This window comes from Anopheles maculipalpis, chromosome 2RL (genome assembly GCF_943734695.1).
Source record: "Anopheles maculipalpis chromosome 2RL, idAnoMacuDA_375_x, whole genome shotgun sequence".
In the NCBI taxonomy this organism is placed as follows: domain Eukaryota; kingdom Metazoa; phylum Arthropoda; class Insecta; order Diptera; family Culicidae; genus Anopheles; species Anopheles maculipalpis.
In genome coordinates this window covers 18,613,998-18,639,916 of record NC_064871.1, presented here as the reverse complement: position 1 = coordinate 18,639,916, position 25,919 = coordinate 18,613,998, and the positions used below count along the sequence as shown (strand labels likewise).

Below are 25,919 nucleotides of genomic sequence, written 5' to 3'. Positions count from 1 at the left end.
GTTGTTGGTTGTCGGTGCCGCTGGGATCGAATGGAGGTTTTTTTTTTGTTCGCTTTCCTAACTCACCGCTGCACGTTAGGACTGAGTGCGGACATTTCGGAAAAATAAATTTTTAGAATTGTAAAGTTAGTTACATGTTTTGATAGTCAGATAGTTGGCTAAGGAGAATCCAAATGTTCAGCCTAATATATTGAAAGGGTGAGTTACATTTTATTGGAAAAAAAAATTGAAAGGTGCTCGATTTTCTTTATATTGTTGTATTTTATTTAATTCCATATTTAAAATCATTCGGTTGGTACTTTGTAGTCAGTAACAAAACACATTAAACTTTAATTTATATTATCCTTTCGACAAAAATGGAAAGTTTTGGGCCCCAAGCATCTGCTTAGTAAGCTTGTACTATGATCCGCCCCTGTGGCTTAATCGATCTGGATTAAAGTTGAATACGAGCTGTATACTAAGTATCGTTTTACTTCATGAAGGATTTATTTTTCATTTTTTTTATAATATAAAGTGGCGCCTTCAGGTTGTCTTTGAGGCCGGTGGTAGAGGCACAAGTTTTAGCACAACATAATCGCGGTTTAAATCCCATCCAGACTGTTCTCCCGTAGTTGACTTTCTAACTACCGTGGTATCAGTAAGCCAATCAGATGGCCAGCAGGCAGGACTTACAGTGGGTTGTTAAGCCAAGAAAAGGAAAAAGATTCATTCTTAAACTTATATCAATTCATGTTTGTTCTGAACTGTCCCACTGTGCACTGTTGCTATCACGTTTGCATACATCTCTTGATGGCGTTGGTGTACCGATAACCGTATCGGGTTTCTCCTCGCCAAACGAAGATCACACAACCGCATCTAATCACCTTTCTTCTATTCTTTGTTTGCTGCAAAGGATATGAAAACCCATGAGCGCCCCGAGTGGAACCTATTTTTTTGGTGGCACAAACGCTCTCCGACTGTCGCCGTGAATTTCTCGCGGGACAGCAACATAAACCAAGGAGATGTCATAATTCGTAAGCGAATTTATTTTTATCTCCTCATTGGCTTGACGGTGGGATTTGGTGGAATGTTTTCGATAAACATGATCTACTTACACAACTAGCGCAAACATTTTCCTAGGAAAAACGGTGCATACGTCATTTCGTTAGAATTTTGCTCGTAAAACATTTAGCTGCAGTCGGAGCGGGAGTTGGCTTCTTGTGTTGCAAGAGTAATACGTCTTATCACGTTGTGTATCGTTTCTTTTTTTCGTTTGCTACAGGCGTACGCATGCTGGATGGTACGGTAAACGATGCGGTGGAAGCCAAAGCGCTCGGTCTGAATCCGGACCACATCGATATCTACAGCGCTTCCTGGGGCCCGGAAGACGACGGTTCAACGGTGGATGGACCGGGACCGTTGGCACGGCGTGCTTTCATCTTCGGTGTCACCAGTGGCCGGCAGGGTAAGGGTTCGATTTTCATCTGGGCCTCGGGCAACGGTGGTCGCTATACGGACAGCTGCAACTGCGATGGCTACACCAACTCCATCTTCACCCTATCGATCTCGAGCGCCACTCAGGGCGGGTAAGTTTGCTCATTACATCAATGCTTTATTGTATTCCGTTTGCTGATGCACGCCGTTTCGTTTCGAGCAGCTACAAACCGTGGTATCTGGAGGAATGTTCGTCAACACTTGCAACCACCTACAGTTCTGGTACGCCCGGACATGACAAGAGTGTCGCTACCGTCGACATGGACGGTTCGCTGCGTCCTGATAGGATCTGTACCGTAGAACACACAGGAACATCGGCCTCGGCCCCGTTGGCTGCCGGCATAGCGGCACTTGCCCTTGAAGCTAACCCGGCCCTTACCTGGCGTGATATGCAATATCTCGTCGTGCTGACGTCACGGTCAGATCCGCTCGAGAAAGAGCCGGGCTGGATACTGAACGGTGTCAAGCGTAAGGTGAGTCACAAATTCGGCTACGGACTGATGGATGCGGGCGCAATGGTAAGTCTGGCCGAACAGTGGACCGCGGTGCCCTCGCAGCATATCTGCAAGTCACGCGAGATCAACGAGGATCGTCCGATCGAAGTGTCCGTAGGCTACACGCTCCAGACGCACATGGATGTGAATGGGTGTGCCGGTACGGTGAACGAAGTGCGCTATCTGGAGCACGTCCAGTGCAAGATCACGTTACGATTCTTCCCACGGGGAAATCTGCGCATCTTGCTCACGTCACCCATGGGTACGACGTCAACGCTGCTGTTCGAGCGACCGCGTGATATCACCAAGTCCAACTTTGACGATTGGCCGTTCCTGAGCGTCCATTTCTGGGGCGAACGGGCGGAGGGTCGCTGGACGCTACAGATTCTGAACGGTGGGCCACGCCGCGTCAGCCAGCCTGGCATCCTGTCCAAGTGGCAGCTTATCTTTTACGGCACACAGACCGACCCGATCCGGCTCAAGTCGGAGGGCACGCGTACCGGAGCGCCTGGATACTCCGGGTTGAATCCGTTCGTGTTTCCGACCGAAACGGATATTAACCAGCAGGCAGGTTCGCTCGGTGGTGCCGGTGCCGCTTACTATCAGTCGGATCTGTACAACAACTTCATGAACTACCCGAACCTGTACAGTGCGGCTGGCAGTGGGATCGATAAGACGGTGGCAACGCTGAACGGCCACAACATTCCAACGGCACAGCGTGAGAACGTGATGGCTGACTCGAACAACAAGCTTGTGGTGTTGCACGACTGTGACCCCGAGTGTGATCAACAGGGATGCTACGGGAAGGGACCAACGCAGTGCGTCGCCTGCAAACATTACCGGTTGGACAAGTAAGTGAAGTGCGTCCGGCACGCAGGTTGTTCAAAACTTTACTAACGATGTATGCTTCCATTTGCTCACGTTTGCAGTACCTGCGTAAGTCGGTGTCCCCCAAGGAGCTTCCCGAACCAGGGCGGTGTCTGCTGGCCTTGTCACGAGTCGTGTGAAACGTGTGCCGGCGCCGGCCAGGACAGCTGCTTGACGTGCGCCCCAGCCCATTTGTACGTTACCGATTTGGCCGTCTGTCTGCAGGTCTGCCCCGAAGGATACTATGAAAGTAAGTGTGCGCTATAGTGTTAGAAAACGGCATACCAATTTCATCCCCCCCATCGCATGTACATGGTACAGATTTTATATTATTAACTCCATTTCCGCTTGTGCCAGAGTGTCATAAACGTGTGCTATACAAACGCATACCGTCCGTGGCGGAAGTGGCGTTAAGCACTGTGAGTGTGTATGTGTGGCCGTTGCGGCCTGGCTGTGATAACATAAAGCACAGAAAACACAGATTCTGTCGTCGCCGCCGGCCGAAAGTCGTCGTGGCTGCCGAGTGTATGAATTTAATCCGTACTTTGTGCTACAATATCTTTCGCTTTTCGATTTCGGAACGCAAGCCCCGGACGTGGATTCATTCCATTCCATTCGTTTTGGTGGAAGAATGGGAAAGGTGGCCGCAAGGCAAAGAATGCCCCCAACCCGTCGCTGAAACGTGATTGGATGGTAGGAGAAATGTGTGTTTCGTTTTGGCGTCCTGGTACGGATGGTGCCGCGGCTGGATACCCATCAAGCGTGGGTACATCGGTGGTCGGCATTACAACTGGGGAAATTGTAATTTCACTCCCATCGCGCACGATCCGATGTCACAAGCACCGGAGCGCGCCACCAGCACGACGACGATGATGATCACTCGGATGAGCACTGCTGTAATTTGTTTTAATTATGTTTGTTTGTCATTTATAATTATTAATTTTAATGCCAACCGGAGGACACGTTTTCCGTACCGTGTTGAGGCGCCAAATTTGGCTATGGTGAGGCGGGGGTTGGCGGTCGGAATTTTGTTCTGTTTGTTTGCCGTTCGCATGCTTGACTTCAGGTCTGCTTGCTGTCCGTATTTCACGCAATGTTTGTCGATTGGAATGTGCTCGCGGCACCCCAAGGCGTTATTTGCAAAAATTCTCACATTCATTACAGCACCACTCAGCAGATGGTGTTCGAGGAGCCGTGTATATCTGAACGTTTAACAGTCCGTTAAGACATTTCCGACGCAAAAGGTGCTTCGTTTGAATATCGCTATGCTAAGGAAGATTACATGTGGGTTTGTGTGGTTTAGCTTACGAGGTTAGTTTACTGTGGACAAGAATCATCGTGAGACTTGTTGCATTCTTGCTTGTGAGTATAGAAAGGAAATTAACTTTAGTTTTTTTTTATTTTATCGGCATAATTTCGTTCGATTTTGCATACACAAAGGCATACGAAAGGTTGGCAAACCGAAAGACAAATCATACTATAAATTTCGGTTTATACTCATTCGAAAACATCGTGCTATCCGGCAGCTTGTTAATAATTCCCTGCGGAACTATTTATCGTCCAACTTTTATCCCGTAACCAGGCGTTTAGTTCCTTGCTGCTCCCTGCACAAGGTCGCGAACTGTGGGTTGTACCATCAGCGAGCGAGGGTGTGTTAATTTGTGGTTGTAAACTGCAAGACATTTGCATGGTGAAGACAGCATCCCCACAGCCCCAACCATCAGCAACCTGACAAATGTGTGCTAATGACAGCGAAGGAAATTGGGCTGCGAAAGTTGTCTTTGATCTTTCGCACTGGATGTTGCCTCACTGTGGAACAAACAATGACGCGCGTTGGAACTCTAGCATGTGGAACGGAACGGTGGTAACTAGCAAAAATCCGACCCGTGAGCGTGCCGACTCTTCTAGCCTTCTCGATACGTATATGCATGCTAGCAGTGTTTGTGGCAAACGTAAATTCAATTATCTTCAGACTAATCGGTTCGAGGAAAAGCGTGCCGTTGTGGGCGACACGACCAACACGAAAACAGGAATTTATTTCCGAAAGAATGTGATTGTGTAGATTAAGTGCATGCGATGGTCTCCACTCGTTTTGCTCGCTTCTCGTTCCCATTACAGTAAACACAATGTTCTCTCCCGGTCTGACCCAATAGTGGGAACCATTGTGTAACCTTTTTGCATGTCCTAACGATAGGAGCATAAGAGCACGCGTTTTTTGATGGAAACAAACCCATCCAGCAAAGATGCTGATGTTTGCGTAACTTCACAAGAAAAGTACATCGCATAGTGGAAAGTTGGGATTTTGCAACGTTCAACTTGTTGGCAATCATAGTATAGTGGGCCAGCCGAGGGCTCCTCACCATCACACTATGGTGGTCAAAGACAAGCCGGTCATTTACTTTAATTTAATTCTGTTTACTTTAGTTTGCCCCTTTCATCGGCACTCCTAACGCTTGTGTGTAGGCAATTCCGGGGGTCAACTTGTGCTGAATACTACCGAAGAAACGATTTTCAACGATGGTAACTAACCGATTTTTTGTTTGTTTGTTTCACTCACTCCTTCTCAGATTACGATAATCGAACGTGTGTACCGTGCGAGGCAAACTGTGCCTCCTGCCAGGACCGGCCCGATTACTGTACAAGCTGTGATCATCATTTAGTTATGCATGAGCACCGCTGTTACGCCGCCTGCCCGAAAAACACCTACGAAACGGAGGATTACAAGTAAGTACTATTGGGCCCAAGGTGTCCTTGTGTTACAGTTTTCTTGGTTCGGCGTAGGTTTAAGTCTCCGTTAACATCGTCGAGCGACATAGTTGCAAAAACAAAAACCATATCCACTATGTGACTCTCCCCTGTCTGTGCGCTTCAGTTTGAGTAAGGCTTTCGGAAGCGGGTCCAAAAATCGTACGAATCCCAAACTACTCCGAAGACTACCGTATGAAGAGGAGTAAAACACTGTGACTATAATAATATTGTCGGAACGGGTGTGATCGCTTCACCGGAAGAGGATGTATAATCTCCATAAGTCTATACCATCGCCGGGAAACATGTGTAGGTTACGGCCTTGAGGGCTAAAGAAAGAACCATTAGAAGGGCAGTGTCCTCGTAGCCAGTTCGTACCATTAGAATCCGTCCTGAAGCACCTTTGATACGGAAGTATTATTTTAGGGCATTAACATGCTTGACCGAGTGGTTTCAAGTGTGCTGGACCACCTGGCTAGCCGCCTGCTGCGAGTGTGAACTACTGAAGCGAAATGTCTTTATCTGAATGTAAACAAAAATTGCCACACAAGCCACAGAGTGTGGTGCAACTGTTGTTCACATGAAGGTAAGACCATGCCCGGGTGTAGAGCACCCGTCGACCAACAGCAGCATCACTAGAACCAATCCAATATAATCCCACTACGTAACAGGGTGTCCTTTTGTGCAGCCCATTGCCAACGTTTTATGGTCGACAAAGTCTATCGAACAACAACTGCCCTTCCCTTTTCCTATAGTTGACTTCTCAACACATCCTCCGCAATGACAGCACAAAGTAATCTGCAGGTATTCAATTGCCAGAGCGGACCACCATTCGCTACGGCCAGTGTCTTAACTTCTCGGCTGCGGTAAAATCGATTCCATTCCCTATTGATTATTTTCGCCTCCCCTCTTCAAGAACACACAAAAGAACACCGACAAAGAAACATCTTCCCTTCACGGTAGCTCCACGGGGTGTTAAACTTCTTGTAAACAAACGGTAACAGGTTGTCCATTTCCGTTGGCCGTTTCGTTCGTTCGTCTTACTGTGTCGGCTATGGACGCTAGCGGACAAGCAAAGTGGACAAGCAAAGATTATTCTTATAAATTTGCACACACTTACCCGTGGTGGTGCTGGTGCTGACAGTTGTCGATCTGCATTACAATACGTACCACCAAGAAGACTCGACTCTGGATGTCAGTTTTCCACCGGCGCGGTTAGGATAGGAGGTTGACCGTCGAGGCAGGTGCTCAACGTTACCGTATCGTGCCAGGGCAAATTGAAAACAAGATAAGCAATCATTTAATATTCCATTGAAGATGTCCTTGGACACACAGCCCAAGCACCACGCCACGGTGGTCGATTCGCTACCATTTCTTTATCGTTCGCAATGGAAACAAAATGGAGAAAATTGGACCGTATCGCACACGATACGCCACACGTTGAATTAGCAGCAGTCCAAGCAAAGGTGGTAGTAGCAGTACCGGAGGGCAGAGTGCTCCCGGGTAGGTTGTCTATCGGTTTGCTGTCGAATAGAAAATTTGCTTTTGATGAAATTTTCCCATTTTCCCTTGACGTTGTGTTTTGCCATTTTGTCCCTTTTTTTTTCCTTTCGCTTTGCAAAATATTACACCACATCGGTACCATATTGAATGTGCGAGTTGGAAACATCGAAAGCGTCACGAACCGTTCTTACCCCGCAGCACACACTCACCCTCCCTCTTCACCCTCTTTCACTTTTCCGCATCTTCATCACCATTGGAGCATCGAGTCGGTTTTTGGTAAAGAAGCAACACAGCAACAAAAAAATGTCGGTTATTTTATGAATAAAATTTTATTACATCTCGTTCCTCCGGAGGAAAGTGAGCAAACGTGACAAAACTCACTCAGACTCTCCGGTTTCCACCCACACTCGGAACACCTACCCCTCGGGGGGTTTTGTCACGGTGTCGTCCTGCGTAACGAGTATGTGTATTTTTGCACCTCATTTCACACCCCGTTCCCGGGATCGTCACATTTTGGGGTGGGGGGGGGGGGGGGGGGGTTCGCTCGCCCAGTTTTAAAGTGACGATTGTAAAAATAATGCTTATGCTGCACAATAAACGGTGTGTCGTTTTACGTTTAATGCTTCCCTTCCCTTCCAAACGATGGGAACCCACTTCCTTTAGGGAAGGGAACATCTACTGCGAACCGATGCTCCTGGCTAGGTTGTACAAAAAATTGGATCGATTGTTTCGATTGTTTCTTGGAACACTAAACCCGAGTGTTTTTTTTTTTTCCTTTTGCTTGTGCTGCCCACTTCTACACGTTCTTTAATCGTGTAGACCTTTTTCCCGCCTCGAGCCCGTTTAAAGGGGAAAGCTTAGGCTAGCTGTTGTGTGGCCGGATGATGGATTAGCTGTGCAGATTTCGTTTGCCAATGCATTTGTGATGAGGTTCGTGAGCCAGAAAATGGAAAAGATAGCACAAAAGCAAACTCTCATCAAGCATAATTGATTAGCCTGCCGAGTGTTTTGCAAGGTGATGAAGAAACCAACACGGAACAAAAAAAACTGGTCCCCACACACACACACACATACACATACAACACTCGTCCCAACCAGTGCTGGAGGAAAGAAATCTAATTCTAAACGCAGCCAAGAAGAGTAGGAAAAAATATGCGCCAACACAAAATTAATTTAAATTCCATAACGTCACCGGGAGAGGGTACCAGCACCTAATCCTGTCCGGCATCGGATTACGTCCTGTGTTTTTTTTTTTATGTGCAGACCTCCGGTTGTGAGGTGTGTGTGTGTGCTTTCGTTTTTTTTGCAAGCTTGAAAATCTCTACTCCTTCCTTTTTGTGGAGGGGTGTAGAAAATAAAGATTTGCGTAATTTTACGGATGGGTCTAAATTTGCTTACGGTCGCTACGGGCATAGTCGAACAAAAAAAAAAAGGGCTTACATTAAACTATTGGTAGCAAATCTTGTGCCCCCATCCGGTGTCCTTTGAGTGTCCTATGTAAGGATGAAAAAAAATTATAAAAGCTTTTCACTTTCTGTCCCATGTTCTATCGAGCGATGCAAAAGAATTCGCTAAGCCCCGGATTTTACTCCATGCTCTTCACGCTCTGACTGTGTGTTATGCTAAAGTGGTGTGCCATTTTGCTGCCAATTTTCGATTATGATCCCGTTGGCTGTAATTCTATTGATTTCCATTCGACAATCTCCGTCTCTTCAAGCTCCCGCTGTGCATCAGCGAGCAGATTATTTCCGTTTCGGATATTCCATTATTATGTGCTCGATTGAACCCGCCATAATTTGGTCTTCCTGGGATGGTTGCGAGCCTAAATGCACGTTGCACAGAATAGATCCTTCCCACGTTGTGGTGTGAATAGATCCTTCCCATTCATTACTGTCGGTTGCGGATCAAGCGCAGTCAAGTTTAAGATACAAAAGATTTTAAAAGTAATACATTTTCACAGATAGTGAAGTAAAAGTTTACACTGCACCAAAGTTTGTGAAATTCTTTTCTGCTAAATTTACAACACTCTTCCTGTTGACAGTTACCAACAAACTATAGCTGGTTTGATGGAAGGTTGGCGAAAACGGGCGAATCTCTCCCACAAAACGAACTGTTTGTCACCGTGCCAAATGCTGTTTTGACTCGACGGATATTGAGTACGACCGCGTCCCTTTCGCGTTATGGTCATTGTTCTCCCCCGAGGGGTCACTTATCGATAGCTTTCGAGCATTGGTCTCCCTGCCAGCCCCCTTTCGTAAACCGCAAGCATCGCAAGAGTACGCTCAATAGCGATTCAAACCAAACGATTGGAACGATCTTGCACTATTCACTTCCATTCTTGAGCAAACATTTCCTACCCAATTTGTCGTTTGTGCGCCAGGCAGCAGTATATTTTTGCGGCAAAAGCGTTTCTGTTGACGACGGATTTCCTTTATGCCGCCAGTTGGCAATCGGTAAGGTTCTGTCGTGTAACGAGAACGAAAGGAGCCAACAAACAAAAAGACACAGCTCAACAAAAGTGGCAAAACAATATTATTCCAACGAATCCCTTCTCCACCAAGAGGACATTTTTTTCTGATTTTCTGCTTTTTATTTTCTAGGTCTTTTCCTTTCTCTCTTCTTTTTTTTTTTGATGAAAAGCAAAACAAAAATTCGATCGTAAGAAACCCCGTGGGTTAAAAACGCACAAAGTAACGCCACAGGAAAATCGTTCGCTAAATTCGTTCAGCGTAACGAACCGTACAGAATGACTAGTTAGGGGGGATCGAAGAAAAAGGGAGAGGATGAGGGACCAAAAGAGAGTAAAACACAAATTTGTAGTAAAAGTTCCTCCAAACGACGCGGTACTCGATCGACGAATGAAGCGTATAATTCTATTGGTGGGAAGAAAAAAGAAAAACCCCGCTCGGAACGGGTGAATCTTTCCTTCTCGACGGAACAAATAATGCTGCGCCAAATAAGCGCTGAATAAGAATATGCTTCGTTGGTTGATTCGTACTTTGAATGTTGCGGTTAACGTCTTCGATCGATTGTTGAAATTTACAATTGTTTCGGTTTTGTTGTGTGTGTTTTTTTTTTTTGTTCTCTTTCGTTGTTTCCTTTCCTGTTGCTTTTAGCTCTTCATCATCTTCCCTTGCAGCATTACTTATCATGTTGCAAACGACTTTCAATGTTGCGAAAGAAAAGTGAGGAGTCTTTTGTCGTGCACGATTCAAGCGATTGGTAATGAGATTGCAAAATGGAATGAATAATTTCATAATGACAGCAATCGGTTTATCTTGATTTGGGCTGTGTAAATGATTTTTTGGTTTCTTTTGCTATTATTTAGCACAAGTTGTTACTATGTGTTCGATATGTTACGGATCATTCACTATTTTTTTGAAAAATTTAAATCATTTTTTTCTGTATTGCTTAATGTTTGATTGTTCAATTGATCTCATTATGATGATTGTACAAGCATTCATTGGCATTCTAAAATGTAAATATTTTATAATTTCTTCGGAGAAAAATTAGTTTAAAATGGAATGATCAATGAGTACTATATTCATCATTGATTACAAAACTTTTCTCAATCAAATCGCTTTCATATTCATCAGAAGCAATTTTATTTAGTTTCATTAGTCTAATAGTATGGTAACTGTACCACTTTTCGGTAGACCAAAATGCGCCAAATTCAGCCTAAAATACGAATTGTTGCAGAGTTTTTTAATATATTTTGTCAACGGGTTTCTGCGGCGCTAGTCCTACCACAGCTGGACCGTAAACTAAATTTTATCCGGACCATTACTCCTTAATGAGAACTGACTGTGATCCAGTTGCTTGGTAGCAATAAGCATTAGATAGGCTGGCATGACATAACAACAAGTTTAAAGTTTCCTGTAATTTTCAAAGAATTATTCATAAAAATTCCAACATTGTTTTATAAAAATTAAACAATGTAAAAGGTGTAATTAATTAAATCAAAGTACTAATTAATTTCATGTTTCCCATTTTCGTCACAGTTCGTATTACTTACATCGTATTATCGTATTACTTACAAATAATTTACAAATAAAACGCTTTTCACCTGGTTTAGCGCCAGTGCTAATATAGTGCCAATCTCGATTTGGATTTCTTTCTCCGAATCGAAAATAGCACTTGCGAGTGTTCTCGGTTGACCCATTTTTGTAATCAAACTGACCGATTTTGACGTCGCTTGAAAATTGATCTGAAATCACAGATGTGTGTAGCATGTACTAATATCTGGCTGTGTTATATATTTTGTTTAGCTTGCTCTGTACCTGAAAATAGATACATTGCCAAAAAATGGCTAAGTGCTAAGAAGAAGATCGTAAGCAGAAGCGGAAGGATGGAAACGAAAAGAGGAAATCAAATACATGAGACAATGAGTTAAACAAAAGGAGTACTCATAAAAAAAGGATCATTACGACCGACAGAGGTACGACGCCTAGGGATAGTTAGAGGGAGACGGATTCGAACGGGCAGATTAGAGACAAGGAACGGGGTGGAGCCAAATAGAGACGAAGCATCTTTTCAATCGATCAAGAGGGTCAAGATCGACCATTTGATTCGGTTCATATGGATCCGTGCTGTGGTTGATCAGATTACTGAGAAATACTTCAGCAATCAACAACGCTTTCAAAGACAGTGGGTCAAAAAAGTCACAAATAATACGTTTTGGGATATCCATTGTTTCCCAGGCTCTAGGAACCATAAATCAATGTGGAACGTGGAGTAAAGGCCACTATCGAACCATACGCCTAAGCCCTTGGCTATCGAAAAACGGTTGACTTGTGCATGGTTCAGCACATTAGGACAGAGGCAAGGAGTGCGAGAACGAGTATGCGAGTTACTTTAAAATGTTATTTAAACCTTGGCAATTGCCGACCTGTAGCCGTCATTGTTTCACAATACTCTATTGTAAATATTTAATTAAATCGCTAACTACAATAGTTACTTTGTCCTTTTTTATCATTATTTCTTCTCCGCTCTGTGTTGTGCATTTACACTTTTCTACGTAATTGTAAAGATTCATCAACTGTATCATCAACAAAATCTCTCCATTGCACTGATTACTTTGAAATGGTTCTGTCCCTTTGGTCCCTTTGTTTTATGCGGACCCACTCTCTAACCCCACAATAAATAACTTTACTTTATCCCATCACATCTTAATGCCACCGTGAGCGTCAGCGAATGCAAGAATGATGTAATGCAGTGGTGCACAGTGCATCGTACATGAACAACAGCAACAGCAAAATCATTTCTGCTGCATCCGTGAAGCAGCAGTTCGCCCGTAACAACATTATTTAACTTCCCGTTTTTCGCCAAGCTTCCAGCTTTTCACAACATCCAATGACTTTCAGACACGGGTGACACTTCACTCGCTGCCATCGTTCCTAACAGGCATCCCTGCTGATGCTAGTGTTTCGCGCATTATGCTATCGCTCGTTAAAATCTTCTTCACTTCGAACGACCTTATCCTTCCATCTACCCTAGAAGACCTACCTCCGGCCCGTTGAAAGCTCGTTGCGCCAGCTGACACTAATGTTGCGCATACGAACGGTACTTCTTCCTCTTCGGAAGCGTCACGGCAAGGTGCGCTTTTGTTTGCTTGCGCCTTGTCGCGTCCGCCACCGAGCTAATGGACGTGTGTCCTCCAGTGTCAACTTGCTTTATTTATTTTTTTTCCTGGTTACTGGAGAGAAAAGCTGCTCTAGGGGGAAGTTTGCACCCGCACGACAGTGGGTCATAAAAATTGAAAATAAAATTTCATGCCGTCTTGAGCACATACACCGCAATATACACACTAGCCATCGCTCCTGTTGACGTCTGCTGAAGCTGTTACCTACACACGAACGCAGCATCCCGAAGCTTCACCGCACCCCCAGTGCTACAGTTGACCCGGTTACGGTCAGCGTTCCGGGAGCAACAGTGACGGTAGCAAATATTATCTGTCACTTCATATTTTTTTACGATTATTTATCGCAATTTGCTGTCGCGTTTCGCCTTAGTGCGCCCTTCCGACACATATCTTTTGCGACGTCCCTGCTGTGTGCCGCGACACATCTTTAGGCGTGCGACTGTGACAGCGCTGTGCCGGGTTTGGCTTCCGATTAAAGTTACCCCTTTGCTTCGGGAACGGTTAAAATGCTAGAAATGTGCGCGCTCGCTTCGACTACCCCAAAAACCTTCCTGGCAATACGAACCGGTCTCATATTTTCCCTTATTTCATTATCATATGACACATGCTGGAACGAATGGCTATGCGAGGACACGAAGGTGTGTCGTGTGCTGCGTCGGAACCACTGTGTCCGCGCTCCAACGGAAGGAAGCGAAAGTCGTGGTGGCGAAAGTGGCAATTACGTGCGCCGGTGTGATCCTTGGCGACGGAAGGAAGCTAAACGGGCACCGAAGCAGCTAGCGACACATGAATGCGAATATGACGCTGCTCTATGTCTTTTAACCCGTGCTCTCGAGCTGGAGAACATTTTCTGAGACAAACTTGCACCCAACCGGGCAGCTATTTCCTTGGAGTTGGGAAGAAAACTTACCATCGGTGGTGGCGGTAATGTAGTGACGTGCACCGAGTCATGTGAATGTGTGGGTGGTCTAGCGTGGTGAAAAGTCAATTTCAGGTGCCTCAGTACCGGATGGTTAGCGGAACATAACTCATACATGCGGAACGCCCTGCATACCAGCCCACACACACACACACCCGGTAGGAGTTCTGTTGTTTCCAGTCAAAAACCGGCCAGATCCTGGACCGAATGCACGCCATGCCGGAGGAATTGGGGGAAGAACGTGTGTGCATAATTTATGCTGCTTGAGGTGTACATAAAAATTCTATCTGTATTTAAGTGCTTCCTACTGTTTTTATTCGGCTGTCGGCCGTGTGTTGGAAAGCTCCGGAAGGAAACTCTCGTACGTTACTGTTCCAAAAGAAGCACTACATTCCCATGGCCCTCTCAGTGTGTGTGTTTCTCAAAAAGCATTCGTTTCCTTTTGCTAGCTCCGGCTGGCCCTGCTGCTGTATTACGAATATTGCATCTACCGGTAGCCTCTCGAAAAGCGCACCAGAACACCGCCCTGTCTTGTGCATTTGTGCTTTGTTTCGTTGTTAAATTTTATTGCCCACATCTGGCGATCGTAAAAGTGCTGAGTGCTGCTGCCAAAACCGCATGCCCTGGTTTCTTCGTAACTGTTACGTTCGTACCACTGTTACGCTTGTCTGGTTGCCTGTAACGTTTACCTTTAGATTTAATATCCATTTTGCCATTGTGTACGATTGTCGGAAGCGATATTCTATCTGTTAATTTTAGGAAAATAAAATAGATTGCTAGCTCATTGCAGTCATAAATATTCATCAAACACTACAGCTAAACGGTAGTGATCTATCCTTTTTAGCAGATCCATCTAATGATCAATTAGTCGGGCTGTCGCTTTTCTGATCCATTGTGATGATAGTTATAAATGGGAGGATTAACAGAACCGCAGTCACTATTTTCATTATTTTGTGCTAAATCGTATCGAATGCGGTTTCCATATCAATAAATATAATTAAATGCTGGTGGCTAAAGTTTATTTCAGATGAGTGAATATATCCGCCGAAAAGATTAAAAGAGTCACTTCATTTATAATTCTTTTTTGAATTGCTCTTTTTGCATCGGTTACGAAGTGAAAATATTGCTACATTGTATGATTGTTTTTCAAGCAGTTCAAAATGTTCAGATCTGCTTTTTCATCGAGAGCTTTTCAATGGTCAGTGTTTTTTTTTTTTTTATAAATTTTACAAGCGTTCATATCTTTTCGGAATTAAAATGGATAAAAGAAAAGTATAAACTGTAACATGGAAAATTTTTATATTATCTCATATACCATAGAGCAGAGATAAGTTGAATTATAACCACACTGTCCTCTTAAAATTATATTACATTATAAATTTACTACAATAATTTATCCTCAATTTCTGTCTCTCGATTTCCATTTCCAGCTGTGCCGATTGCCATCCGTCCTGTGCCACCTGTAACGGATCATCCGAGAGCCAGTGCATCCTGTGCCGGGCCGGCCGGTTCGCGCACGAAGGTCGCTGCCTGAACGCCTGCCCGAACGGTTACTATGGGGACAAGAAGCGCCACGAATGCATTGCCTGCCCGCATGTTTGTGCCACCTGTGGCAATGGGGCCGTTTGTCTGACGTGCAACGACAACTGGACCATGAACCGGAAGGGGAAATGCATCGCGAACGGCAATAACAACTGTGACGAATGTAAGTGCCTTTCAAACGTTTTACGTGTGTGTTGGTGAGTGGGCTAGGTGGTGGAAAATCTTATGCACAATTATAAAGGTGAAACCGTTTAGCCACGATAAAACGTACTTTCACGCGATTGACCAACGATTGTCACATTCGCACGCAAGCTGGCAGAAAAATTGCGAAGGGTAAAACGTGTCCGGAAAAAAAAATTGCCATTTTTTACATTCATTAAACGCCGTACAGTACGATTCAATGGAAGCAATAATGGATGCAAAATGATACAAAAAAACAGCCTCAGTATTCTTTTTGCACTACTCAACACTCTGCCGAGGCTGCGATTGACCTGCACGAGCAAAGCGAAGTGTAATGGCAATTTTATTTCTCGTGATAAAACTCAATGGTGATCTCTCTTCTCGGTCCATTTGGGTGGAAAATGGAATGTCTTGTCGTGCGTCGCATCTTGTGCTCCGTTGCACTTTGAATCTCGATTACATTTTGCACATGGTGCGCGCAGTAAGGAGTGCTTTTACTTCCATATTTGGCTTTAGCTATATGGTAGTAAAATTATGAAAATGATTGTATCATCTGCTACTATCAGCCTACATGCACCACACAAATGCATTACTTTCATCTTGCACGTCAAATAAGCGCATTCAATCCAGCAGTAACAAAAAGGTCCACCATCGAAATGAACTCCAATTCTCTAGTCCAATGAATCTCTTTCCCGGTGCACATGGTGCATGATTTTCTTTTTCAACATTTTCACAGTGCGCACTAATTTGTTACCAATTCCATCCACCTCACTAAACCGTGCGCTTGTAAATGGACGTTCAAATCTTTACGAGCTACCAGGCGTCTCCATAATAAGCATGATTTTCCTTTCCACGGACCGCGGCTCTAGCTAGAGCATTGCATTGTGCTTCTAATAATGCTTAAATACGGGTGGAAATACTCCACCACACGTCAACAGTACACACCCTTGTACGGCGCCCCGGTTTCGATTAATGCGTCCGGGTGTAAATTTTGTGCTCGTTAAAATGCGAGACTGCCCTCATCGTTACCGATGCATCTCCGTGTGTGCAACGATGCATATCACCGTAATTGAAACGAATGCAAACCTTCACCATATTGTGACGATTGCATGCTGCTTTGCATCTAATCGATGATAACATCTCCAACAGGAGCACCGTGATTGGGAATACGGCAGGCGTGGAAAAACAGCAGACAGGACTGATGATGGTTACCATCGGTAGAAAAATAAAACCCAAAACACATTACGCTCACACAACGAACATGCAACGCGGGATTTCAAAACTGTCATGCTGTGCTGTGAGAGAGCTGCACGAGTGAGCTTTTGTGAGCCTGCTGAAAGAAGCTCCGACTGTTGCCATGATGACGGTGCAGGGATGACTTTTTACGCTCATCATCATAATCGTACGCTTGTAGCGATCCGATACGAGTACAAGTTATGAGCGCATTGGCTCGTAATGTAAAAGGTCGCTTCGTTTGTCCATTCAGCGCGAGTTCGATGAATGTGTACACTTTTCTGATGATTAATTTTATCGCTCAAATAAACGCACTATCTCCTTTTTGGGCGCACCGAAAGCGTGTAGGGAAGCAAATTAAAACGGGGCCACCACAAGCACAATGTAAGATGAATTGTTTGATTTTAATAGTGGCAATAAGTTGCAATATGACGAACGATCAAACAAAATAGTTGATATGTAATGTATATGTCAGCCTCTGCAAATGTGTGCATGTGCGCGCAATTGACCGCCGACAACGGTCAAACACTGAAAAATGATTAATTTCTTTGTGGCTCGCTTTTATTGAATATTAAATTGTGAAATTCTGACGAAACATAACTTGTAATTAGCATTTTTTGCTCAACCAAAGAAAACAATAGCAAATGTAGTGGTTTCAATTAAAAATGTTGGCGGCAAATTTTTGAACGTATTTCTTCGTATCGGGAAACCAGTTTTATTATGTAAAAATAACAATCCATATCGATTTGACCATATCAACGTGTTTCGTTAAATCAAATTTAATTATCTCATGCTAATTAATTAACACTGTGCTGTCATTTCCTTTTTTTTCTGTGTTTTCATTTTGTAGCTGAATACTTTGAAAACGGCCACTGCCATCCGTGCCACTCGACGTGCGAAACCTGCACCGGACCGACGGAGAATGAGTGTTTGACCTGTGCCTCGAATCTGCTGCTCCAGGGCCAACGGTGCGTAAATGTGTGCGACGAAGGATACTACATGGAGGTTGGCGTGTGTGCGAAGTGTTTGCACACCTGCACCCAGTGTGTCTCGCGCATGAACTGTACCGCCTGCATGAAGGGTTTGCAGCTACAGAGCGGCGAGTGTCGCACGACGTGTGCCGATGGGTAAGTTAGTAGCAGCACCGTCTCGAAACGCGCCGAAGAATACATTGTAAAGGTGCGGTTTTTGCCGTATGTTTTCTTGCCCTTCTGCAGCTATTACAGCGATCGTGGAACGTGTGCTAAATGCTATCTAAGCTGTCACACGTGCAGTGGTCCCCGACGAAACCAGTGCGTACAGTGTCCGGAAGGGTGGCAGCTGGCGGGTGGTGAATGTTTCCCCGAATGTCCGGAAGGGTTCTTTAAGACAAAGTTCGGATGTCAGCGTTGCCATCATTACTGCAAGACTTGCAACGGTAAGTTTTAAATGAAATTTGAAAAATAGCCTTAACGTATGCAATTTTCCAAAAGGTGGCTTTTGTTTGCTAAAATCAATCCTTTTTCTTCCTCTTTGTCTGGTTTTAGGAGCGGGTCCAGTGGCTTGTACGTCCTGTCCAGCCCACAGCATGCTGCAGAACGGACTGTGCATCGATTGTCTCGCCTCGCAGTACTACGATCCACCGACGCAAACATGCAAAACGTGCCACGAGTCGTGCCGGACGTGCAGCGGTCCTGGACAGTTCTCCTGCCTCACCTGCCCCTTCCCGCTGCACCTCGACCGACTCAACCATCAATGTGTGCCTTGCTGTGCGGCGGACGCATCGCCCGATGATCAGAGCTGCTGCCACTGTGACAAAGCGACCGGTAAGTGTGCCACTGTCGATATGCAATAAACCGCGCCTCTTTAATGCGTCGCTGTACGTGTCTGTTTGCTTCGTTGCTTTTGCAGGTGGTTGCATTAATGCATCACCCGCCGGCAAACGACGCATCGGAGCCGAGCAACAGTTGCTGCAGTTCGGCGAGGAGAGCAACAGTGGTGCTGCGAACGTTCCCGGCGAGGGCGCAGAAGCCGGCCAGTCGCGTCGCGTCTGGCAGCAGTTCCTAACAAGCACGTCCACGCCGACGCTGATGGTGGTCGCCGTGTCCGGCTGTCTGCTAATTGTTACCCTGTTTGTAGTGATATTTACCGTTTTACAGGTGAGTTCCCGCGTATGATAAGATCACATTTTTTAACTGAATCTAAATCAAGCATTCAATTTTATTCGCCTCGGCAAAATTAATCCAATATGCCATCCTGATCACTGTACTGCTGCACTCCATCGGGAGGTGTAATAGTAAATTCAGTTTGCTCAATTTATTAATCATCAGTCGTTAATTAACATTCACCCTGCTACCACTTCATAGCTATCACGTGTACTGCATGAAGTTCATTTCGTCGATCCAAGCATATAACCCCTCAACATTCACAAACATTCCTGCCACGTGTGGCGTTTGCTGTGCTTTAAGATGCAATCTTTGAATTGAGAGGGTAAACTGGAAAGATTGAACGAATGTAAGACGCTTCTCGCAATTTCCGCTCCATTTCTATCTCCACAAACGGATCGCAAACCTTTCAACCTCGTGATGTGTCTTCGGTACACGATAATACCGTGCCCTGCGTCGATAAATCACCATCCAAAAGTGCTCAAGATGACTGGTTTCTAAGAGTAGCAGCTAAATCAAAGCGAAGCTTCGATCAAAATCGGATACTGGCGCGCTGGAGAAAGGGAATTCCAATTATCCATCCACTCCGACGGTTACCGGGCTCGGTACGGTGCGGAGAAGATGTTTAATCGGAAATATGATTAAATCTGATGCGATGAGCTCGCCCGCTCCGTTTCTCTTCCTCTTGTCCGCCGGTAAGAAGTGAACAATGTTAAAGGATTTGCACCGTTGCTCCACCACCTGTATCCTTCAAGGGCAGGGCCGATGGGTTTCGAAGCTATTGACGCTCTTGAAGCGAAGTTTACGTCAATGGGTTCCCGAAAAGGGAACTGCTATGCTATGGGCGACCGCAATTTTCGGCTTTGATTTACGATACAAAACGGATGGCAAGCCGAAGGAAATAGAAAAACCACACCGAGCAAGATATTTGTCGGCGCACCACCCTTTACAGCGTAAACCACAGCCGCCAAAAACCACCTCCACCATCACCGATGGCGCAAAAGGAAAATGGTGGAAAGTTTCACAGGATGCTCGCATATCGTACCCCACCCAACGCTCACCTTAGCGCTCGCGGCCAACAAGCCACAAATCAATTTGTCGCGCTAAGCCAACATCGTCGCTTCCGGTTTACGGCGGCGGTGGTTTACCCCGGGTGCGTTTTCCCTGCAGGCCGATTTTGGACGGCGCCGTAATGTTTGCCACCTCCCCCCAAGTGGTCGTTGTTGTACAGCAAAACCATCATCAATTCCACCGAGAGTCCTTGATCCGAGCCCCTTGCCTTTATTTGAAACCTTCGGGCGGTCGTAGCTTTCCCAATCCCCCGTAATGTCTTTCTTCCGAAGCGAATGCCGGGAGTGCAAGATAATCGAACCAACGTTGACAAGTGTTCGGTTGGAGCAAGAAGGCCGGTAGTGGGATCGAACGTTTGGAACCCTTCGGCCAGTTTGCTCTTCCGCAAACTGAAATTGGTGCCTTGTTTATGGCATCCTGTCGGTACATTGGGGCGAATGATCAAATTTCGGAGCTCCCTATTTTATGCGGCACACAAGCAAGCAATAGCTCCCAAAGAATACTTTAATGTCAAAGGGATGATGAAGAATTGAACAGTCAATAGTCATGTGTTGTGCGCTTTAAAGGGAGCTTATGCTATTCGTTTGAATTTAACGTACCAGATTGCGATACTGAAAGGATTGCCAGGGATGACCAACAGGTCATTGGGGTAGTGTGTAACCATCAAGCTATTCCACGTTGGAAAAACAAAGTCTTAAAATCTGCAATCACCATGTAAATAATACTGTTAAAAACTGATATTGGGGACTGTTTTCAAATCTTTCGGTCTTTCAAACATTTTTGGACAGTTCAAACGTTCCATAAGCCACGTAGTTGAGCCATGTCAGATGCGCGTGCGGAGTATCATATTGCAAACTAGCCTTGCGTGTGGAGAAATATACTACCAGCATGCTGCGCGTGTGGAGCATCATATTGCAAACGAGCGAGGTTCTTAGAAATCTCAGATAGGGTGGACTCTTGATTGAATTTTTAAAATCATAAGCTTCACTTAGTTCTTAAACTCTTTATAAAATGAGCTTCCCTATCCTGTCTGTAGGAGTTAACAACAGGCAACATCAAATCCTAATTTCTTTTTGTTTACACAAGAACTATTCTACCACCATGTATAAGAGCTTAGGAATTTTCTAATAGCAAGTACTACCAATTATTAACTAATTTGCAAATGCGTAGACAAGATTAACCTCTTGTCTCGAATGGCTTTTCATCATTCAAACAGGTAGAAAGGAAAATGTTCTAAAAGGGTGACCTCTCCGCCATTGCAGAAAGTAATTACTGTACTGAATGCTTCAATAAAAAAAAGATTTATTAGGCATTAGGCAAGAAGCAGTCAAGTACTTAACTAAAAACTTTAATGTTTTATTTCATTTACTTCCCTGCATACGTATGGAGCAAGATTAAAGAAAAAGCTGAACTTGTTGCTAGAGGCATAAATTTGAAACAGAGAAAAATTGAATCTTCTACGAAGGATCGAGGTTTGATTTACGAAAAGGATTTGCCAATAATGCTGGGAGAGATCTAATTACCCATGGGGACGCCCGGTGTATAGTATATCTGGGTTAAAAGCACCCCAAATGCTGTAACCTTTCCACCTAAAAAAGGGATTTTTAAGTAAGAGTCTAAGTACGTTTAGTGATTAATTTTTGGAAGAGAATGTTGCCTGTAATCAGGCTCCAAGACATACCCTTCATATTAAGTACTGAGAGACTGTTTTGACACGTGTTAGCGCTTTCTCTCTGAGAAATGTATTCCGGGAAATACGACGGGGTTCGCCATTGGCAGATTCATCAAAAGAAGATTAGTTAATCCTGAAACTCTTCCGTTAGCCTTCTTGGTGCGTATCAGATCAGCTAAGATCGGACGTTGGGCCTTTTCCTGGATAAACCAGGATCAGTTTCTATCGAAGGATCTTTGTTTTCACTGTCGACGCTTTTCAGGACGATGGGTTTTTCAAGATCGCTAGATACAAGCTACCTAGCTACGTCTTTGAATGCAATTGAAGTTTATTTATCAATTTCTTTCCTTATTTGCGAACAAGCGATGTTTTTTTGAAGATGTTTTGGTGATTCCTTTTATTTTTTCATAGTGCGATCGCTCAGCAATCGCCTTCTTTGTCTTGGTATAACGACCTGTCTAGGTCACGCCGGTCATCAAATGGCTTACTAGACTTGCCGATATCACATAGTTGGAATGTCAGCAATCACACTACGGGGGAATTTAAACCTCGGTCTTGCCGTTTGAAGACCGCCGCCTATGTAGACTTATCCTCAAGCAACCTCAAATGCCTATGTCCCCCTAATTGGCATATGCTATTTCGATTATTTCCTGTCCTTTATCGTTGTGATTCCCTTACCGGATGCAAATATGCTTGTCTAGCTCGGTTTCTACTGATCAGATACGGCTTAACATTATGTTTTTGATTTTTAACGGCACTTTGCACGATCGCCGATTTCAGCTTAGGGCTTTGAGCCGTACAGAGTTTTCCTTATCGTACTCAGCGACGACAGCCACTTGTACCGTCCTTTTTTGTCTCATGGCACTTGAAAAACGTGTGTTATTCTGATTGCCGTCATGACACCTCATTGAAATTTTTATTTATTTTTAACGATATTTCGAATGCACCCATATAAAATTGTGTATCCCATTTTTTTTATTTATAAAGGACGGCCTATTGCTATTTATTCATATTTTAATAGTCTGGATTTGGCGGGAATCGATGCTTGGGCCTTGTACAAAAAACTAACAAAATAAAAGATATCTAAACGCAATTTTCTTTTCAAGCTAGGCGAAGGACTTGCCAAACAGTACGCTAAAAAAAATAATAGCACCAACGCTAACTTGCCTGTGTCAGGTGCTAAAGGTTCTCTTCGGCGCTGCTAGGTCCAAATGTCTTGCCACGAGGGCAAATGAGCTAACGAATGCTTCACATGCAATAGATCAGTATACAAACAAAGTACTAAAAGTGTTTCGTACGTATGCGTTACATGTGAGCCAGGTTCTGATGAAGCAATGTAATATTTTGAAACCCAAAGATGTGTTAGATGCTTGAAATAATCTAGGCATTCCTTTTGCTTTAGCAGCGTTGTCCTTTTCTTTTGGTAGTTTAAAGCTGTACTGAGCTGTATTGATTTACAGCTCTAAGCCTAGATTTACTGTCGTTCAACCCTGTAACGAATAATTATAAACGTTTATCACTAAAAGTCCTATAATTTTATATTAGTGTAAAGAAAACTGGCCTTGATATCCTTTGTTAGGTAACCCTGTATTCGATTATACGGTTTCCTCAATTCGACTTTTCTAAATTATTGATTGAGTTACTAACTAAGCTTTATTGTACCCAATTATTATGTTTATGCATTATTTTACCACAAGAAACCCTTAGGTAATAATAAACATGTAAAAATATGTTAGCATAACGTATAGGACAAAATTGTACCATATGGCGGTTCTAGAAAGGTTGAGAAGCCCGGTGGTTCTACTGTAAAACGAAACACGTTAATATTGAGAAAAATTGCTGTTTTTCTCTTAACACATGTTTGATTTCTTATTGAATGTTGTTCATAAGTTTACAAGTGATTGCTAAGAATTTACCCAAAACAACTGTTACAAGGTTCTTGCGTTACTGTTTGTGATAATTGATAGTCTTTTTATCGCATTCTCAACATTAACTATGTAACTCTGCGAATAATAAGGAAGTCCAATGGAGACGCCTGGTACCTATTGTATCAGGGATGACAGAATCCCCAAGCTTCTGGCGCCTTCTATTGACAAAGCTATCAATAAAAGTCTCGAAACCTTTTTTTTTAAATATCTCACCTGACAATATGCAATCACAAAATAATTAATATTTTGCTATGCCCACTCAATCTCAAAAGGCTGTTTCGCAACTGATGAAAGCCACTCTTTCCAGAGTTTCGGCAATTTGTCCTTAATTTGTATTCTAAATTCTATTAAAGGAATCTTTTTAAATCCCCTTAATCATCACAAATTGATTCTTCAATTTAAATCGAACTCAAACTTGTACTACAATTCCAAACAATATTAATGTATATTTTCTATTTTCTCTCTCTCTTTCTTTCTTTCTTTCTCGTTCCATCACCGGCCGATTAATCGATAAAAACGAACGATCCCATCAAATCAAACAAAATTGCTTCAAACAAAACCGCAACGCGCTCTCCCTCAACGCATCGAAACACCGAGCAGAAGCGTAGCCAAACGATGTACACTGGAATTAAGTATAATAAATTAGGCAAGAAACCACCGTCGGGCGGTAGCCGTACCACCAGGATATCGATACCGGCCGATGGCGATGATTTACTGGAACCAATTGTAAATAATGGTAACGAGGAGGAGGACGAGGAGGATGACGACGAGGACGATGACGCGTACGATGGTGGCGAAATCTCGGGCAGCCGGGATGAGGATGAGGATGAGCAGCAGCAGCAGCAACGTGGCGGACGTTTTGACAGCCGGAGGTCAACCGCAGCAATGGCGGCGACCACGATGGCAGCCGCACGAGGGAAAAGGACGTTCCGCTATGCGACCACCGCCACCCGGACCTAGGCAAACCGGTGGAGGGGGCCGTCCCTGTATTTAGAAGCGAAATGAACATAATTTTACACTTCCCCCCCCCCCCCCCCCCGTCTCTCTCATCCTTTCCTTCGTCATCAACTTCATCAGTGTCATAGGCGCTACACGAGGTCTGACAAGACTGGAAACGGGGTGCACTGTTGGTGTGAATACACACACATACACAGTCAGCGTGTTTACCCTGAATGATTGCTCGAGTGTATGTGTGTGTGTGTGCATGTGTGTGTGTGTGTATGTGTGGTTATGAAAAACTTTCCCATGAAAGGTAAAAGAAATAGGACATCAAGCGCGGATCACGAAACCCGGTACTGGTCAGGGCCGAAGCCACGTGGATAATAAACCACGACCATTCACAGGCCAGCATAGGGCGGCATCCCTTCGGAACAATACACGCACAGCCCTGCCCACACGTGACAGAGAATTCATCATTTTGGTTCACTGGCTTTGCTAGAAATATAGTTGTGGCAAACGCTCGTTCCGTTCCGTGTCCTGTGGCTGTATGAGTAATGGTGAGTTTTCTTATCCTTTTGCTCTCTTTTTGTGGGAAAATTTTTCCGTGGAAAGCCTTCTTTTCCTTGCATTTGAGGTTTTGTGCATTATTTTAGTGTGTTTGTGTGCGTATGCGTATATGAGTGGTTTTCTTTTATTCTTTTTTAAGCTAGAATTGACTCATTTATTGTATTTTTCCTAAACAGTCTAGGTTTGTTTAGTTCTTTTTTATATTAGTAAATTTATTTAATTGTTTTTCCTTTCATTTTTAACTTACATGTTTTGTTTTTTTTTTTTGTTTCTTTTCCCGTTTTCTTCTCTTGTTTTGCTATGTTTTGTATAAAAAATTCTTTGTATAATTATTTTCACTCGTTCTTAAACGTTAATAAACGTTTTCTACGTTTTTTTTTTCTTTTCAAACATTGAGCTCAATTAGCCTTTGTGTAACTGGCGTGCATTTGTGTGACGAACAACATGGTTAACAGAAAGTGGTGCGTTTTGTGCTTAAAGAACACAAGAACAGCAAGAAAGCAAAAGGATTGGTAAACGCAAAAAAATCAAAACCCACTCTTTTAAATCAAACTCTTGCGAACAAAATGGTATAAGAAAGTGGTCAAATGGGAAACATAATGGGACTTAAAGAAAAAGACCCCAAATGCCGTATGATGAAAATTGCTGCCGAAAAAAGGGAGAAACAAAACGAAAGGGCAAAACAAACGGCGATGGAAGAAGCTAGGAAATATTATATATATCCATATACATACATACTTTAAAATAGATATATATTGAACTATACATACTTTTTTTTATTTTAAACAAAACAAAGCCGTCTAAAGCAGCACGGCAAAGCAAAAAAAAAAAAACAACCACGCCTAACCGGAACGGGAAGAAAGGGAAAAAAGTGAAAGTAGATAAAACAACACAAGAAAATAGCAGAAATCAAACACTTTTGAACAACCCTGCTCCCTGCTGCAAAGAAAAAGCTGTTGAGCATTGTGTATAGAACGAAAAAAAAATCATTATTAAAAGGA

General features: G+C 43.9%; 1 protein-coding gene across 1 annotated transcript in view; it reads left to right on the top strand.

Moving 5' to 3' along the window:
• The window catches only part of LOC126556692 (furin-like protease 2), a 95,645-nt gene extending 71,273 nt beyond the window's left edge, over window positions 1-24,372 (top strand). Inside the window, exons 6-15 of the mRNA XM_050212127.1 lie at window positions 1,262-1,565; window positions 1,637-2,818; window positions 2,897-3,084; window positions 5,402-5,558; window positions 15,073-15,347; window positions 17,448-17,724; window positions 17,815-18,014; window positions 18,124-18,402; window positions 18,488-18,735; window positions 24,013-24,372. Of these exons, the coding sequence (XP_050068084.1) occupies window positions 1,262-1,565; window positions 1,637-2,818; window positions 2,897-3,084; window positions 5,402-5,558; window positions 15,073-15,347; window positions 17,448-17,724; window positions 17,815-18,014; window positions 18,124-18,402; window positions 18,488-18,735; window positions 24,013-24,372 (3,470 nt within the window). The remainder of the gene's footprint in view (window positions 1-1,261; window positions 1,566-1,636; window positions 2,819-2,896; window positions 3,085-5,401; window positions 5,559-15,072; window positions 15,348-17,447; window positions 17,725-17,814; window positions 18,015-18,123; window positions 18,403-18,487; window positions 18,736-24,012) is intronic.
• Window positions 24,373-25,919: the final 1,547 nt, after the last annotated feature.